This window comes from Bubalus bubalis, chromosome 13 (assembly GCF_019923935.1).
Source record: "Bubalus bubalis isolate 160015118507 breed Murrah chromosome 13, NDDB_SH_1, whole genome shotgun sequence".
NCBI classification, from domain to species: domain Eukaryota; kingdom Metazoa; phylum Chordata; class Mammalia; order Artiodactyla; family Bovidae; genus Bubalus; species Bubalus bubalis.
In genome coordinates, this window is record NC_059169.1 from 71,246,855 (window position 1) to 71,262,494 (window position 15,640).

General features: G+C 39.8%; 2 protein-coding genes and 1 long non-coding RNA gene across 12 annotated transcripts in view; 2 read left to right on the forward strand and 1 right to left on the reverse strand.

Moving 5' to 3' along the window:
• RCBTB2 (RCC1 and BTB domain containing protein 2) overlaps positions 1-3,386 on the forward strand; it is a 42,901-nt gene extending 39,515 nt beyond the window's left edge. For all 10 annotated transcript variants that reach the window (XM_044926976.2, XM_006063599.4, XM_044926980.2 and 7 more), the window contains one exon: positions 2,133-3,386. In XM_044926976.2, coding sequence (XP_044782911.1) covers positions 2,133-2,273 — 141 coding nt within the window. In that variant the 3' untranslated portion in view covers positions 2,274-3,386. The remainder of the gene's footprint in view (positions 1-2,132) is intronic.
• A 399-nt stretch (positions 3,387-3,785) lies between these two features.
• LOC112578545 lies at positions 3,786-14,960 on the forward strand. The gene is made up of 2 exons (XR_006543891.1): positions 3,786-4,045; positions 14,712-14,960. It is a non-coding gene; the product is annotated as an uncharacterized LOC112578545 (long non-coding RNA).
• The window catches only part of RB1 (RB transcriptional corepressor 1), a 117,871-nt gene continuing 108,365 nt past the window's right edge, over positions 6,135-15,640 (reverse strand). The window contains exons 25-27 of the mRNA XM_025263244.3: positions 12,838-12,980; positions 12,271-12,320; positions 6,135-8,525 (exon numbers count right to left, since the gene is read on the reverse strand). Of these exons, the coding sequence (XP_025119029.2) occupies positions 8,452-8,525; positions 12,271-12,320; positions 12,838-12,980 (267 nt within the window). The 3' untranslated portion in view covers positions 6,135-8,451. The remainder of the gene's footprint in view (positions 8,526-12,270; positions 12,321-12,837; positions 12,981-15,640) is intronic.

Consider the following 15,640-nt stretch of genomic DNA (forward strand, 5'->3'; position numbering starts at 1 on the left):
TATGTGTATATCTCTAAATACTAGGTTTTTTTCACTTAATATTAAAAAAAAAAAAAAAAAAAAAAACTTCCCTGCCTTGAAGCATGGACATTTAAAAGCATAGTGAATATTTGTCTTTCATCAAGGTAATAATGCTCTGGGCACTTACAACATGCAGAATGCTTCATGGCCAAATAGTAGCTATGTGCTTGGTTTCAAGAGTTTGTTACAGTCACGGCTATAATACTGGACTCTTGTGGACTGCGTCAAATCATTAGATGGCAGGCACATACTGCTTCCCTCTGAACTAGGCTTAATTTGCAAGACTTCTTCACATTTCCTATTTATGTGAATTATTTGAATGCTTACCATCCAGCCCTCTGTTTTCTAGAAAGCAAGCTCCTTGAGGAATGGCAAGGACTTTGTTCTGCCAGACCCCTAGTGCCTAGGATAGTGCCCGACACATAGTAGGTGCTCGCTAAATGTCTGTTTAATGAACGTCCAACTTTGCCTGTAGAGGTAGACTGACTAACTGTTGTGCCCTAAATTAGCACGACAGACCACAAATAAAATTGACTCAGTGCATACGTCACATAAAAGTTTTTATAAAGAACAGTGCATTTGATGTGACTAGTATTCTTACTTGTTGACTCTAGTAAGCAAGAAATGGACAAAAAAAGAAATGGACCTTTTCAGCAAATTATTCCTCATGCTTGACTGTACTTAATACATAATTAATACAAGCCAGGGATTGTTCGAAGCACAGTTCATATCGTGCTTAATTCTCAAAAGAACCTGATAAGGATATAGGTATTATTATTATTCTAATTTACAAGTGAGGGAGCTTGAATCTGAGAGATTAAATTCTTAGTAAGCTATTAATAATAATTTTAAAGGTGAAATGCAATCCCAGATTGGACCAATTTCAAAAGCACACATTCTACCACAATTCTCTATTGTCTCCATATTTTAAAATCAGCAGTGTTTATGCACTGGCTCAGCAGATATCCACTGAGTGCCCATTAAATGCCTGACAGCGTTCTAGGCACTTGAGGGTCCAAGAAGTGAACAAAACAGACCAAAATCTCTGCCCTCATGGCACTTTTAGGTGGTGAGGCAATAGATAAACTAATACAATATGCGTTCTGTTAGGTGGTGATAGTGATATAAAAAGTAAGTTAGGGAAGGGCAGTGGGAGGAGGCCAGACTGAGATGGAATCTGAAGGTTTAAATCTGAAGGAAGGAAGGGAGGTCTCACCAAGCAGAGCTGAGCACAGACGTGAAGGAGACGCGGCAGGCTGTGCAGCCCGGGCCTGAGGCCGTCAGCGTCTCCAGGCCGGCCTGCCTTTCGCTCTCAGTTCTCTGGGGCCGGAAGTGTGTCCAGCCACCTGATTTCCGAGTCTCAAGTTTGCAGATCTAATCAAGGGAATCACTCTGGGACTATATATATTTTTTTTTTTTTTTGGCCTGGCGTACATTACAGTAAGCCAGAAATCACCAATCTGTGGAGTTTCTCTCAGCAGAAAGTTGTGATTTCTTCCAAGCACTTTCCCACTTCAGACTACTGAAGCTCTGTGTGATCCGATGAAGCCTAACCATCCCAGCCTGTCTTCTTGTGAAGGAGAAAGAGCAGTGGTCTGTTCTTGACCTCAGAGCAGCAGTTCCCCAGATGACTCTTTCATGGCATACGCTTTCCTCACAAATTCTTTATAGGTAGAACTATTTAAGCCCCAGAAGAATATAAAAGAGGAGTGTTGGGCTCAACATAAAGAAAATCTCTTAATCAATTTACTCTATGCATTCACATAATAAAGAAATATTACACAAACAAAAAAGAGTGTTGTACTCTGAATAAATAGTGAAAGAGGAATGAACAGTACACACCGGTGCCTATCTCTGGGAAGAAAAAGTCTCATTTTTTGCATTGGTTACTGTGGATGAACGTGAATGCTTCCATTACTTACATTTTTCCAAGCATAGACTCACACCAGCTGTCGAGTTTTACAGCTGTTCTTTAGGTACTGCTGTCCCAGCATTTCTCTGTTGGCCGTCAAATCCTCTTTCCTCACCTGTGTGTTTTAGGAACTTTTGTGCTGTGTTGCATTGCATCAGGATATGCGAATTTGCTAAAACGTTTCTGTTGTCGTCCCTAGGACTTGGAAGAATTCTGTTTCCGGTTTTGCATAAACCATTTGACTGTAGTAACACAGACTTCGGGCTTTGCAGAAATGGACCATGATCTCTTGAAGAACTTTATCAGCAAAGCAAGCAGAGTTGGAGCCTTTAAAAACTGACCCTCACCTGCAGGAAAGAATTTCTACTGTTTCCACTCTCCGTGCAACAGCCAGAGAATAACTTCTCCTTAATAGTGTTGATGATGAGCTACATTTGGGCTGAAAATGTTCTGTCAAAACAAGGGGATGGTGGTGAGTCTTCCACTCCTTCTGAAATCCAGTCTACAAGAGAAGGCATTAAGTGCTCTGTTCAGATGGGACTAAGCTCAAGGGGAAAAAATTGAAATGTCTTAATATATTTACCATTTCCTCTTACGAGTCACTTAAGTTGGAGACTTTGGGTACAGGGCTCTAAGTGTATGCTATTCTGGCCAAATTTCCATATTCAACAGGCTGGTGCCACACGGATAAGCGTGACCAGGGGCTGCCTCTAGCACACTTGCAGCGTCCAGCGCACTGCCTTGCGTATAGTAGGCACTCAACTCACTATCAAGTTTAATCATGCCTGAACAGCGTTTATTTATGGGACACTGGATGCAGGAGTAACTTAGGCAAAACAGATGTAAAACAACTGAGGTTCCTGTTTTATGGTACATTGTTCTGAGGAATAGTGGCTACTTTAGAGCGTTAATTAGAATTCACAAAAGGCCTTGGCAATTAAATTGTTGAAGACCCAAGGGCTAATTTTAATTCTCTGTCTTACTCTGAGTCATTAATTTCTCGTATGAAATTACTGAGTATGAGATGCTGTCTGTGAGTGAGTGTGATTCCTGGGCTCATTTGCCTTTCGTGATTGCATGTCCTTCTACTTTTGTGTGAAGAGATTTGCCTCTGTAAGTAAAAATGGTTTTCTCTTGTAGTTGACTTTTATGTCACCACAAAACAGGTCTTTTAACTTGGCACAGTGTGATTATAAAAGTAGCAGCCAAAAAGGAACTAATACTTACATTTCATGGGCAGCACTAGCAAGAATGAGGTAAATTTATACTTTTTAGATCAAGTTACCCAACTGCAAATGAGAAACTGAAACAGGATGTAGGCTGCAGCGTCAGGCTCCTAACCTGTATTTCACAACATGATACGATGTGAAGAAACCTTTTTTGGAGTTAGAAACCTTGTTCTGATGCTGAACTGTTTGATAATAAAGTGCTCATTTGTAGGTAACAGAACAAATGTGTGTGTTTTTTAATTCATCAGAAGCAGCAAGATTCTACCAGCCTTATGTCTCTTAGATACACACAAGATTGTTTCATATAAGCTAATTTTTTAAAGCAGTCACTTAGATAAGGCATCATAGCAAAGCCTACCCTAAAACATAGATGACTTCTAAACAGTTTAATTTCTATTCATCCACTTACCTACGAGTGAATGGTCTTTACTGGTGAGGTCACTCGAATCCTTGTTTGTTTTTATTTATGTTTTCGCAGACCTGGTCTGGTAGAGGCCAAGGAGTCCGGATGTCTCTAATTAAGGCAGAATCCCATTTTTGGAACTATACAGTATGGGTTATTTTAAAACAGCCTCACCCCATGCGTCTGAATGTTCTGGTAGGTTTACTGTTCTCTCCAGCAAAGAAACATCGAGGCTTGGGTGTTACCAGTCAGCTTCAGTTCTCACAGTCAGATGTCCACAGGCTTCACTCACTTCCGACTTCTCCTTACCCTGCTATGCTTGCTGTCACTGACCAAAAGCCTTTATGTTTTACAATGTCTTCCCGAACCTTCTCTTCCTCTTTCTTGCCCTTTTTGGACAGTCTTCTGAAGTTCCTCAGTGCCTTTTTCTTTTATGAACTCATTTCGTGGAAACATTGGACCACCCAGAGAGAAAAACAGGTAAGTTTATTTAGGGATGAAAAATAGATTACCCTTCATGAGGCTCCATAGTGGGGTCACCACTCTGCCAGAGTACATGTTAGTAAGAAGGGGTGGATGGAGTTCTAGCTAGATTTCCTCCAGAGAGGGAGAGACTACGATTTGTTTCCATATACTTGGAAAACATACCTTCTGTGCTGCCACCCCCCGCCCCCCACATATGGACTTCTGGATGCTAGAACTACAGTAGTGGGCGAGACCAGTCAGGTTGGTCCCAGGATGGGTAAACAAGCAATAGGCAAGCTGAGTAAGGTCATTTCTGATGGTGGTGATGCTGTTACGCTTTCAAAGGAGAGCGGCACAGTACAGAGGAAGGATTTTTAGCTTGGGTGTCAAGGAAGACTTCTGAGCTGAGAGCCCTGAAAGATAAGAAACAAGCTAAACAAAACTGGGGGGGAAGATCACTCATGGACAGAAGGAACAGCAAATGTGAAAGCCCACGGCAGGGACGGGCTTGGCATCACAAGACAAAAAGGCCAGTGTGGGCAAAGCAGAGTGAGCATGAGGAGGAGGCAGTGACCCCCAGTGTGAGTGCCCCTAGGAGAGGAGCGCGGCCAATCCATTTACACTTTATTTTTTAATTTAAATTTATTTTAATTGGAGGCTAATTGCTTTACAATATTGTATTGGTTTTGCCATACATCAACATGAATCCGCCACGGGTGTACATGTGTTCCCCATCCTGAACCCCCTCCCACCTCCCTCCCCATACCATCCCTCTGGGTCATCCCGGTGCACCAGCCCCAAGCATCCTGTATCCTGCATCGAACCTGGACTGGCAATTCATTTCACACATGATATTATACAGGTTTCAATGCCATTCTCCCAAATCATCCCACCCTCACCCTCTCCCAGAGTCCAAAAGACTGTTCTATACATCTGTGGCTCTTTTGCTGTCTCGCATACAGGGTTATCGTTACCATCTTTCTAAATTCCATATATATGCATTAGTATACTGTATTGGTGTTTTTCTTTCTGGCTTACTTCACTTTGTATAAATCGGCTCCAGTTTCATCCACCTCATTAGAACTGATTCAAATGTATTCTTTTTAATGGCTGAGTAATACTCCATTGTGTATATGTACCACAGCTTTCTTATCCATTCATCTGCTGATGGACATCTAGGTTGCTTCCAGGTCCTGGCTATTATAAACAGTGCTGCGATGAACATTGGGGTACACGTGTCTCTTTCAATTCTGGTTTCCTCGGTGTGTATGCCCAGCAGTGGGATTGCTGGGTCATAAGGCAGTTCTATTTCCAGTTTTTTAAGGAATCTCCACACTGTTCTCCATAGTGGCTGTACTAGTTTGCATTCCCACCAATAGTGTAAGAGGGTTCCCTTTTCTCCACACCCTCTCCAGCATTTATTGTTTGTAGACTTTTGGATAGCAGCCATTCTGACTGGCGTGAAATGGTACCTCATTGTGGTTTTGATTTGCATTTCTCTGATAATGAGTGATGTTGAGCATCTTTTCATGTGTTTGTTAGCCATCTGTATGTCTTCTTTGGAGAAATGTCTGCTTAGTTCTTTGGCCCATTTTTTGATTGGGTCGTTTATTTTTCTGGAATTGAGCTGCAGGAGTTGCTTGTATATTTTTGACATTAGTTGTTTGTCAGTTGCTTCATTTGCTAGTATTTTCTCACTTTAAAAGGATCACTTTCACTCTTCAAGGAGTAGAAACGTGAGGAGGGAGGCAGAGACCAGTTAGAAGTCTCTAAGAGTGGTCCAGACATGAGCTATCAGAAGACAGGTTTTTATCTTGAGCAAGTATGTGTTTAGTAAAATGGGGAAAAACCAGGGTAGAAACAAGGTGTTTTTGTTTGTTTGATTTTGGTTTACATTTTGAGAAGCTGGGTGGGGTAGGAATTGAGTTCTTTTGGCAGTGAGAGCTCTGACTTCTATGAAGAGGTCAGGGCTGAGAAATAAATTTGGGATTCATCAGCATACAAAGCCCATCAAATGCTAAGAATAGATGAGCTACTAGGAGAGAATTTAGATACAGAAGAGACTGTTACTGCACCTAATACAAAGACCACATTGGACCACTGAGACTCTTAACTAATTTATTGAAAAATAGACAAACTATTGTTAATTGTAGAAAATAGTAATGTAGCAATTTCAAATGTACAGTTTTAACCAATACAAAAAGCAATAAAGCAGTATCTGAAGTCTTATGTAAGAAATCTCAATACACGATCTCTGAAGTTCCTTAAATTCTGACACTAATTCTAACATGAACTTATTAGCAAAAGACCCAGTAATGTGGTAAGCCCTTGACCTAAAAGCTAACTGATTTGTATGATATTCATGCAAAAATGAATGAGGAAGTGAGATAAAGCTTTCTAGTGCCTGTGTTACCAAGATAACTGTCAAAAAATAAAATTGCAACTTAATTGAGCACAAAATAAAATTTTGCTTTCTAACAAATAAGACCAGATTTCTTTTTAAAAAGAACTCTCAGTTTAAACAAAGTAATTTTCTAAAAGCTAGTAGATGCTACCTTAAATACCACCTATTTTAAATTATACCATCTCTAAATAAGTTAATCACACAAGATAGTTTAAATTACACCTTTAGGTGTCAGGGGGAGGGGGAAAGCGCCTCTTTTTCTACTGTAGCTATTTTAATTTGAAGCTTCTGCACAAAATCAGAGAGAGAAACATTAATACCTAACCCAAAGACCTCTCATCACCTGCACTGTGGCCTAGAAATAATGTGGCTTTGAATGTGCCAGTGTAAGACCATGCTGAAGTTAAAAAAAAAAAAAGACAACTGCTAGTTCAAAAGATACATGGAAGACATGTACCATTCCAGGAAAAAAAAAAAAAAAGCCCTCTTCCCAAATTCAGGAGAGGAGAATCATTGGTGAAATGCAATTAGGAAGCTCTCTAAGAAAAAAAATTAAGGCTCCTATAGTTAACAGTCTGTTTGTAGAGTAAAATTACTTTGTATCTTGATTCTCTGGGACCCAGAAAAGTGTCCTTGGGATGTACTGGATCCGGATCCTCGACAGCAAAGCTCTAGTTGAACACTTTATTTTCCAAGTACTAGACAGGTACTTAATGAATTCAGTGATCTGAATGGTATAAAAACCAAAAGTACTATTAATAACTTTATTTTTAAAGCATGAGTTGGATAAAGAAAAGGATCAATAAACTCTTACAAGTCCTGAGGTATGAAACCTATATCAGTAGTATGACAGTATCTCAGGTTTATACTTTTGTTTTCTGTTTGCATTTTAAAACTAAAATTTATAAAACAAACACACAGTACACCCATTTAGTTTCCTTTAGTAAACTAAACTCTAATGTGTAAAAAAATCATTTTCTCCTAAGTTTCTAGCATCTGTTTTAGCGCAAGAGTTCAGGGTCATTTGGGTGAATGGGGGCAGTCAGCCAAATTGCATTTGGAAGACAAGACGCATTTTCTAAGGGTATTCATGTTAAATTAAAAAAATAAATATAAATTAATAAAAATAACAGCAAACATCACATACGTGCCACAAGAGAAGACAAAGTACTCGGATAGGCACAGGTTGTGAGACTCACTCCTGGGGGATCCTGCCACCATTTGTAAAGCAGAACAATTATTAAGTAAGACCCCTACGTATCAACGAGTTCCATTCCAAGAGCACGTTCTTAAGTCCAATTTGTTCATAAGTCCAACAAAGTTAGCCTAGGTACCCAACGAACACATTGGCTATATAGTACTGTACTATAGTAGGCTTATAATACTTTTCACACAAATAATACATTAAAAAAACACATAAAAATAAAACATTTTCAGTCTTACAGTACAGTACCTTGAAAACTACAGTAGTACAGTACAACAGCGGGCACACAGGCTGGCACTGAGTGAACAGCAAGAAGAGTTACTGATGGCGAAGGGACAGGAGGAGGGAGACGGCAGAGCTGAAGGGTCGTCAGCAACAGGAGACGGAAGGCGAGCTGCAACTTCGTGCCTGATACTGACGGCACAGGTTCTGGTTCCTCGCTGGATTCAATTGTTCACATCTTTGAAAGTTCACATCTTGAAGGTTTGTACGTAGGGGCCTTACTGTACTTTGGAAATAGAAACATCTGGTACAGCTTTTCAATGGCAGGATCGACATAAGATTTGATCGACAGACACAAGATTTTCAATCTTGTACAATAACAATGCATGTTCTAGTGAGTACAATGTTGCCAGTGGCTTAGGAATCCCCTGCACAAATACTCAACTGTGCTATCCACAAAAAGATATGTATCATCTTCTTCACTAACTGTGGCTGTAAACAGAACCTGGGAGAGTCCTACAATCAGATCTGTAGGAGACAAAGACAATGAAGCCGGACGTGTGTAGGCTGCCCACCAAGGTCGTGGGGTCCTCACTTTTCTTCCCTGTTTGAGGTATCCATGCTCTCATTCATTTTCTGCTTTTGCATTCGTGTTCGAGTAGATGCTAAAAAAAGGATGAAGAAATGTTAACAGCGCTGATGGTGTGGGGTACGTTGGCAAAGGGCTACCCTATTTGTTACGCTCACACCAAACTGATGGAGCCCAGGACCTCACAAGCTGTGCTTTCCAGTTTTTTAAATCATATACCCCTATCAGCCAGCTTTCTCCCAAAATATGTACCATTAAAGTATGTATGTATTTATGTAATGTGTATAAATTATAAAACACATATACCCCAAACATTAAAAATCAATGCGATAAAGATAAATAAGCATTCTAATATTGTCTTATGTATCTCCACAAGGTGATCTTACACACACTCAAGTGTGCCCAGCTTTGTAGACCACTGCTCTAGAGGTGACGTGGTTAAGTCTGGCATCTGAGCAAAGCAGAATCCTGGGCTGGTCCAGAATCTGCTGGGGTGAGTGTTATCCTTCATGAAGTTCAGAATTCCCTTGTGTTTGGAGATGCACTGCAAGTACTGCAAACACGTCAGCTCACAGCTGATTTTTTTTAAATTTAATTAATTAATTTGGCTGCTGCTGCTGCTGCTAAGTCGCTTCAGTCGTGTCTGACTCTATGCGACCCCATAGACGGCAGCCCACCAGGCTCCCCCGTCCCTGGGATTCTCCAGGCAAGAACACTGGAGTGGGTTGCCATTTCCTTCTCCAATGCATGAAAGGGAAAAGTCAAAGTGAAGTCGCTCAGTCGTGTCCGAGTCTTTGAGACCCCATGGACTGCAGCCTACCAGGCTCCTCTGTCCAGGGATTTTCCAGGCAAAAGTACTGGAGTGGGGCGCCATTGCCTTCTCTGAATTAATTTGGCTGCACTGGGTCTACTGCTGCGAGGGCTTTCTGCAGTTGCAGTAAGCGGGGACCACTCTAGCTGCAGCGCGCAGGCTTCTCACCGCAGTGGCCCCCGTGTGGCAGAGCACAGGCTCTAGGTGCCTGGGCTGCTAGTTGCGGTGCGAGGTCTCTAGAGGATGGGCTCAGCAGTTGCAGGGCACGGGCTTCCTTGCTCCTCACCATGTGGGATCTTCTCAGACCAGGGATCACACTTATGTCCCCTGCATTGGCAGGCAGACTCTTAACGGCCAGAACACCAGCTAAGTCCAGTTTATAGCTCATTTAATTTGGACGTGGACATTTTAAAATACATTATTAATTACAACATAGACAAAAACAGAAAGCTTCTTTTAAATTATTTCAAAATTCTTAACTTGATTTTAGAGGTGGGCAAGAGTTCTTTATAAAGAAGCACAAAGAACATTCACACTTGGTAAAGAACAGAAAGAGTGACTCTCAGTCTCCTCTTCTGGTCCTTCTACTCTGAGCAGTCCAGCACTGTGTGATGATCTGTTTCTGAGGAAAGCTGAGGAGCAACCTGGAGAATTCCTTACCCTTATGGGTTAAAACTCCTGCCACTTCTCCATTTTCTAGCTGTACGAAGGCCCTGAACTTCAGCCTGGCAGAGGGAATTCACAGTCATTGCTAAGTGTGTCCGTGTGAAATGGACTGACCAGAGCAACTGAGCTCCTCTCTAAGAAAATACACATATTTTTACATCTTTCTACTCCTTTTAAAATGCATATCTGTGGGCTCCAAAAGGCTTCCACATGTTTTTAAGGCCTGATTTTGGTTATAAGCTTCATGTCTATTTTCATGCACTGGGGAGGAAAAGCTACAAAAAACAGTAGTATATTAATTGATGTAAAATCCAAAAAGAGATTCATTTATAAGCAAAGAACTTAAACTTTTGTTACATTTAGTTTCAGTAGTATCTTCAAATAATATACATTGAAAAATGGTTTAAAATCAAAAGTAATTTTAAAAACTTTGTATCTCAATGTTAGTATACACAGAGATGTACTGAGAGAAAGCTTCTTTTTAAAAAGTCACATTTTAATTGGTATTGTTCTTATCCATATGTCCCATGACCTAAGGATGACAGTTTTAATTCTTATTATCTCTTAAATATTTGTCTTCTTTCCAAGCCCTGGCTTTGTTTCCTGTTAATAGATCTGGCACCAGATTATCAGGAAATGTCACCTTTTCCTGGTGACATTTTGTGCCTACCTCTCTATGACAGTACAATAACAGTCTGTGCTTTCCTGGTGCCTCAGTGGTCAAGAACTCATCTGCCAATGCAGGAGACCCCGGTTCGATCCCTTGGTTGGGAAGATTCCCTGGAGGAGGAAATGGCAACCCAGTCCAGGATTCCTGCCTGGAGAATTCCATGGACAGAGGAGCCTGGTAGGCTCAAAGTGTCAGACATGACTTGGCAACTAAACAACAACAAACAATTTATGTACACTGATCTTTTTCCTTTTTTTTTTTTTTTAATGTGGACCAGTTTTAAAAGTCTTTATTGAATTTGTTATTGTTTCTGTTTTATGTTTTGGTTTTTTGGCTGTGAGGCATGTGGGATCTTAGCTCCCACACCCCCTGCACTTGAGGGGTGTGACCTCATTGATTGAGAAGGTGCTGTCTCAATCACAGGACCACCAGGGCAGTCCCCTGATCTTTTTCTTAATGTGCTGTCTATCTAACTCTACTTGGGTTAATCTTTCACAATCTCAGATTAGGAGAGAATTCCATTTGCCTTAACATTCCAATGGAAACAGTGACAGACTTTATTTTTTTGGGCTCCAAAATCACTGCAGATGGTGGCTGCAGCCATGAAATTAAAAGACGCTTGCCCCTTGGAAGAAAAGTGATGACCAACCTAGATAGCATATTGAAAAGCAGAGACATTACTTTGCCAACAAAGGTGTGTCTAGTCAAAGCTGTGGTTTTCCCAGTGGTCATGTATGGATGTGAGAGTTGGACCATAAAGAAAGCTGAGTGCCAAAGAATCGATGCTTTTGAACTGTGGTGTTGGAGAAGACTGTTGAGAATCCCTTGGACTGCAAGGAGATCCAACCAGTCCATCCTAAAGGAGATCAGTCCTGAATATTCACTGGAAGGACTGATGCTAAAGCTGAAACTGCAATACTTTGGCCACCTGATGTGAAGAACTGATTCACTGGAAAAGACCCTGATGCTGGGAAAGACTGAAGGTGGGAGGAGAAGGGGACAACAGAGGATGACATGGTTGGATGGCATCACCAACTTGATGGACATGAGTTTGAGCAAGCTTCGGGAGATGGTGATGGACAGGGAAGCCTGGTGTGTTGCAGTCCATGGGGTCACAAAGAGTCAGACACGACAGAGTGACTGAACTGAACTAACATTCCAAACTTACATCAGTCTAACTTGGAAAATGATTTAGTATTCTTTATCAAAATTCTGATTTCTAGTAATGGAAAACTTTTGTTTGAAATCCAGTTCTAAAACTTGCAAATTAGGAAAGGTCGGTAATAGCAGAATAAAAGATTATTCTTTAAGTAAGGCTGATGGTATTTATATATGCTAAGTTTCTAACACCCTCCCTATATCCAGCACTCAGAGAGTTCCTCATTATAGTTCTGCTATCCCAAAATATTTTCTAGCCACAGCCATCCGTAATGAAGATGTGGTTTCACTTCTTGGTCTTCCTGCTGCACAGTAGATGTTGGGATGGATGAAGATGACCTGCACTTTGCATCATACATTTAATCCACAGATACTTGTAAATAACATATTGTTGACTGAATTATATTTTAAACGCATAAAAGTCTGTTATTCTATCAATTTATCCTTTTATAATGAAAAGGCTTTTTGCAATGTAAACAATTGTTCATTTACTTACTTACTCAAATAAGTACTTACTCATTTCTGCCAGTTTCTGTTGAAATTTGGATTCCCCTGGGAGATGTTTACTGCAGATTTAAAAATTCAAAATATTTCATATGTATATGTATAAATGAAAAACTCAAATTTCCAAAAACTATGGCATTTTCATTGACTATTTATGCTCTTACTTTAGTAAATAGCTTTTATTGTCAAAGGATTATAAATCAAACATCTAAAATACAAATGTCATAAATTTATGAGCCTAGATATTTTATCAGTGGTTCTTATAAAGTAGGGTAGCGTTTTTCAAGAATGAGCATTTTAAACTCTAATGTTAATCAAAACTAACAAAATTCTATCCATGGCATTGTAAAGCCTGATTAGATTTGTAAACATCTGATATTTTCAATGAATTTCAGTAGATTTACGTGGTGCTTTTTTAACTTTGGGATGCAGTCACATCTTTTATTTTGAGCAAGCCTCATAATTTCCAAAATATTATTGGCATGAGAGAGACTGGCAGAAGCCAGGAGCAGAGCAGCCACTCTGGGTTCTCCCGACGACCAGCTCAGCTCCTGACACATGTGCTAACACTGTCCCTACCTTCCATCTGCTTCATCGGATCCTTCGATGTCAAAACGCAGTTTTTTCAGTGGTTTAGGAGGGTTGCTTCCTTCAGCACTTCTTTTGAGCACACGGTCACTGTTACACACCATTTGATTTATTTTCTGGAACTTCTCGGAAGTCTACAAATTATGGAATTCTTTATTTTAGATCATTTTGTAGTTAGCAACCCCAAATTGTAGGTTTGAGGTGGGTCAAAAATCAGGCAGAGGTAATATCTGCATTTAACTTCCTGCTTTTTTGGACCAAACGGGAGATATGAAAAATGTTAAAATCAGACTAACTGCACCTAACTCTGCCCCAATAAATACCCGCTCTTCTCACACCCTCCTGTGTCTTCCCAACAACTCTGACCACTACTCCGAAAGTCCTGGTTCCTCATTTTCAGAACTTACTCAAGCACAAAACCAGGGCTATTTCTCAGAAGCATGCAAAGCTGGAAGAGCTTTCTGGAACATTTTTTTTTTTTTTTTTTAAAGCACAGCATAACTGGAGCAAATGTTACAAGAATTCAATAAGAGGTGTCTAGTGAAGAATAATTTTGGACTCACTTTATGAATATCATGCTGACAAGTCATACAGCTTATAAATTTGAAATCATCATTGATGTAGTATTTGTTGATATTCCTAACTCTTAAAGGTTTAAAATAAAATATTAAATATTAAAAAATAAATATTAAATTAAATAAAAATAAAAATATTAAAATAAAAATAAAATAAATATTAAAAAAAATTAAAATTGAAAAAAATCAAAGTATTTGAGTCCTTCCAAGTACTATTAGAGATACTTTGATTTATATATCTCCTGAGGAAGAATCCTTTCACAGTAAAGAAAACTTTGGTAAAAAATGCTGAAGAGGGCACAATACCTTATTTTATTCAAAGGACAAACACATGGAAAAACCGTGTCTTATCTATTTCAGAACGAGACTGAGGTGATTATCTCAGTGATGTGTATTAACATGCTTATTTGGATTCCAGAATGAAATCAGACTTTCCAATAGAAGTTAAATCTGATTTGACTGATTTGACACTGAGGATTAGCTTTGCTAATTACGCAAAGCTAATTTTCATTACCTAATTTACCAAAAATTAAATAAACTAAGTTTCCAAAAATTAAATGCAAAACCAGATTTTGATGGAAAATATATTTAGAGCACATGTATAATATGATAGAAATGAAATTCTGTACAGCTATTAAATGGATTTCCAGTTATCAGCTTTAAAATATTGAAGTATGTATAACATTCTTTCAACTCTTTCAGAGTTTATGGCAAGCAAAACAGTTTGAAGACCACTACTCTATACTTTACTTTCCTGGTGGCTCAGATGGTAAAGCATCTGCCTACAATGCGGGAGACCTGGGTTCGATCCCTGGGTCACAAAGATCACCTGGAGAAGGAAATGACAACCCACTCCAGTACTCTTGCCTGGAAAATCCCGAGTCGGACATGACTGAGCGACTTCACTTTCTTTCTTTCACTCTATACTTTATCTGGATCCAATCCTATTTATGTGGTCCCCATCACCTTTGTAAAGCCTGACAGCTGTAGCCTGTGTTGAGCTAAATGTCTTCGCATTTACCATTTGTAACACACATGTTAACATTTGGTCTTTTAGTATACAACATGTATCTCTCTCTAGTTATTTCATTGGAGGGGCAGTGCGTAGGCAGACGTTAGAACAGCTTTCAATAATTGTCTCCTTGAATGTGGGGCTGGACCTAGTGTTGTCCTGCTTCTGACAAAATAATGCAGCAAAAGTGATGGCAAGTCACTTCCAATATGACAAGAAGACTGACTTCAATTTTGCTTATCTCCCTCTTCCCCTCCCCTCCTCTCTGTTGTGAGAAGCCACTCGAGGGAGAAGCCCGGGTGTCAAGGAACTGATGTTGGCTTGAGCCAACAGCCATCGAGGATCAGCCAACAGCCATACGAGTGAGTCTGAGTGAGAAAGGTGGTCCTCCAGGTGAACCTGGAGATAACTGCAGATCCAGCTGACATGCTGACTTCAGCCTCGTACCGACAGACCCTGGACCCGGCTGAGCCAGGCCTGCTCAATGACCCACAAGGAATGAGATTAAAAAAGGTTTAAATGCCTAAGTCTGGGGGTGGTTTGTTACGCAGCAATAAATAACAAACATAGGTGGGGGGTCGGGAGGTGAAACATTCAGTATGCTCACTGCATATGGACTGTGAATTAGTGACGGTAAGGAAAGGCCAGCTAGAGTAGTGGGCTCCCAGACGAGAATAACCATTTCCAAGCTTAACTTCCCCTGGATTCCTCTGCAACAAAGACCACCACATAGCCTGTCACTTACACTAGGGCATGTAACCAATTCCTAATCAAATTACCAGGGAAGAATATCCTAGAAGTTGGAGAAGAAGGAAAAGCAGAAGTGTATATAGGTACAGAAAGAGACCACTAGGCACTGGCTGGTGACAAGGGGGCATGGTGACTACATTCTGGAGTATTTTAAATCATACTCCCAATTAGTGAAATTCAAAGCTGTTTTTTAAAACATTCCTTTGAGACTGTATAATGCACATATATATTTGTATGTATATACATTAATGTATACACACATATAAGCTCAAAGGTGTTTAGAAAGCAGTTTTGAAATACACCAATTATGAATATGATTTAAAATTAAACCTGATTTGAAAATAAATCTGATATATATCTTCTAAATTTTATGCAACATGCTTGAATGAGGTACTTGAATAGTAGCATTTATAAATTCAATTACAGAAAATTTCAAATTCTTTTATAATTATGGTAT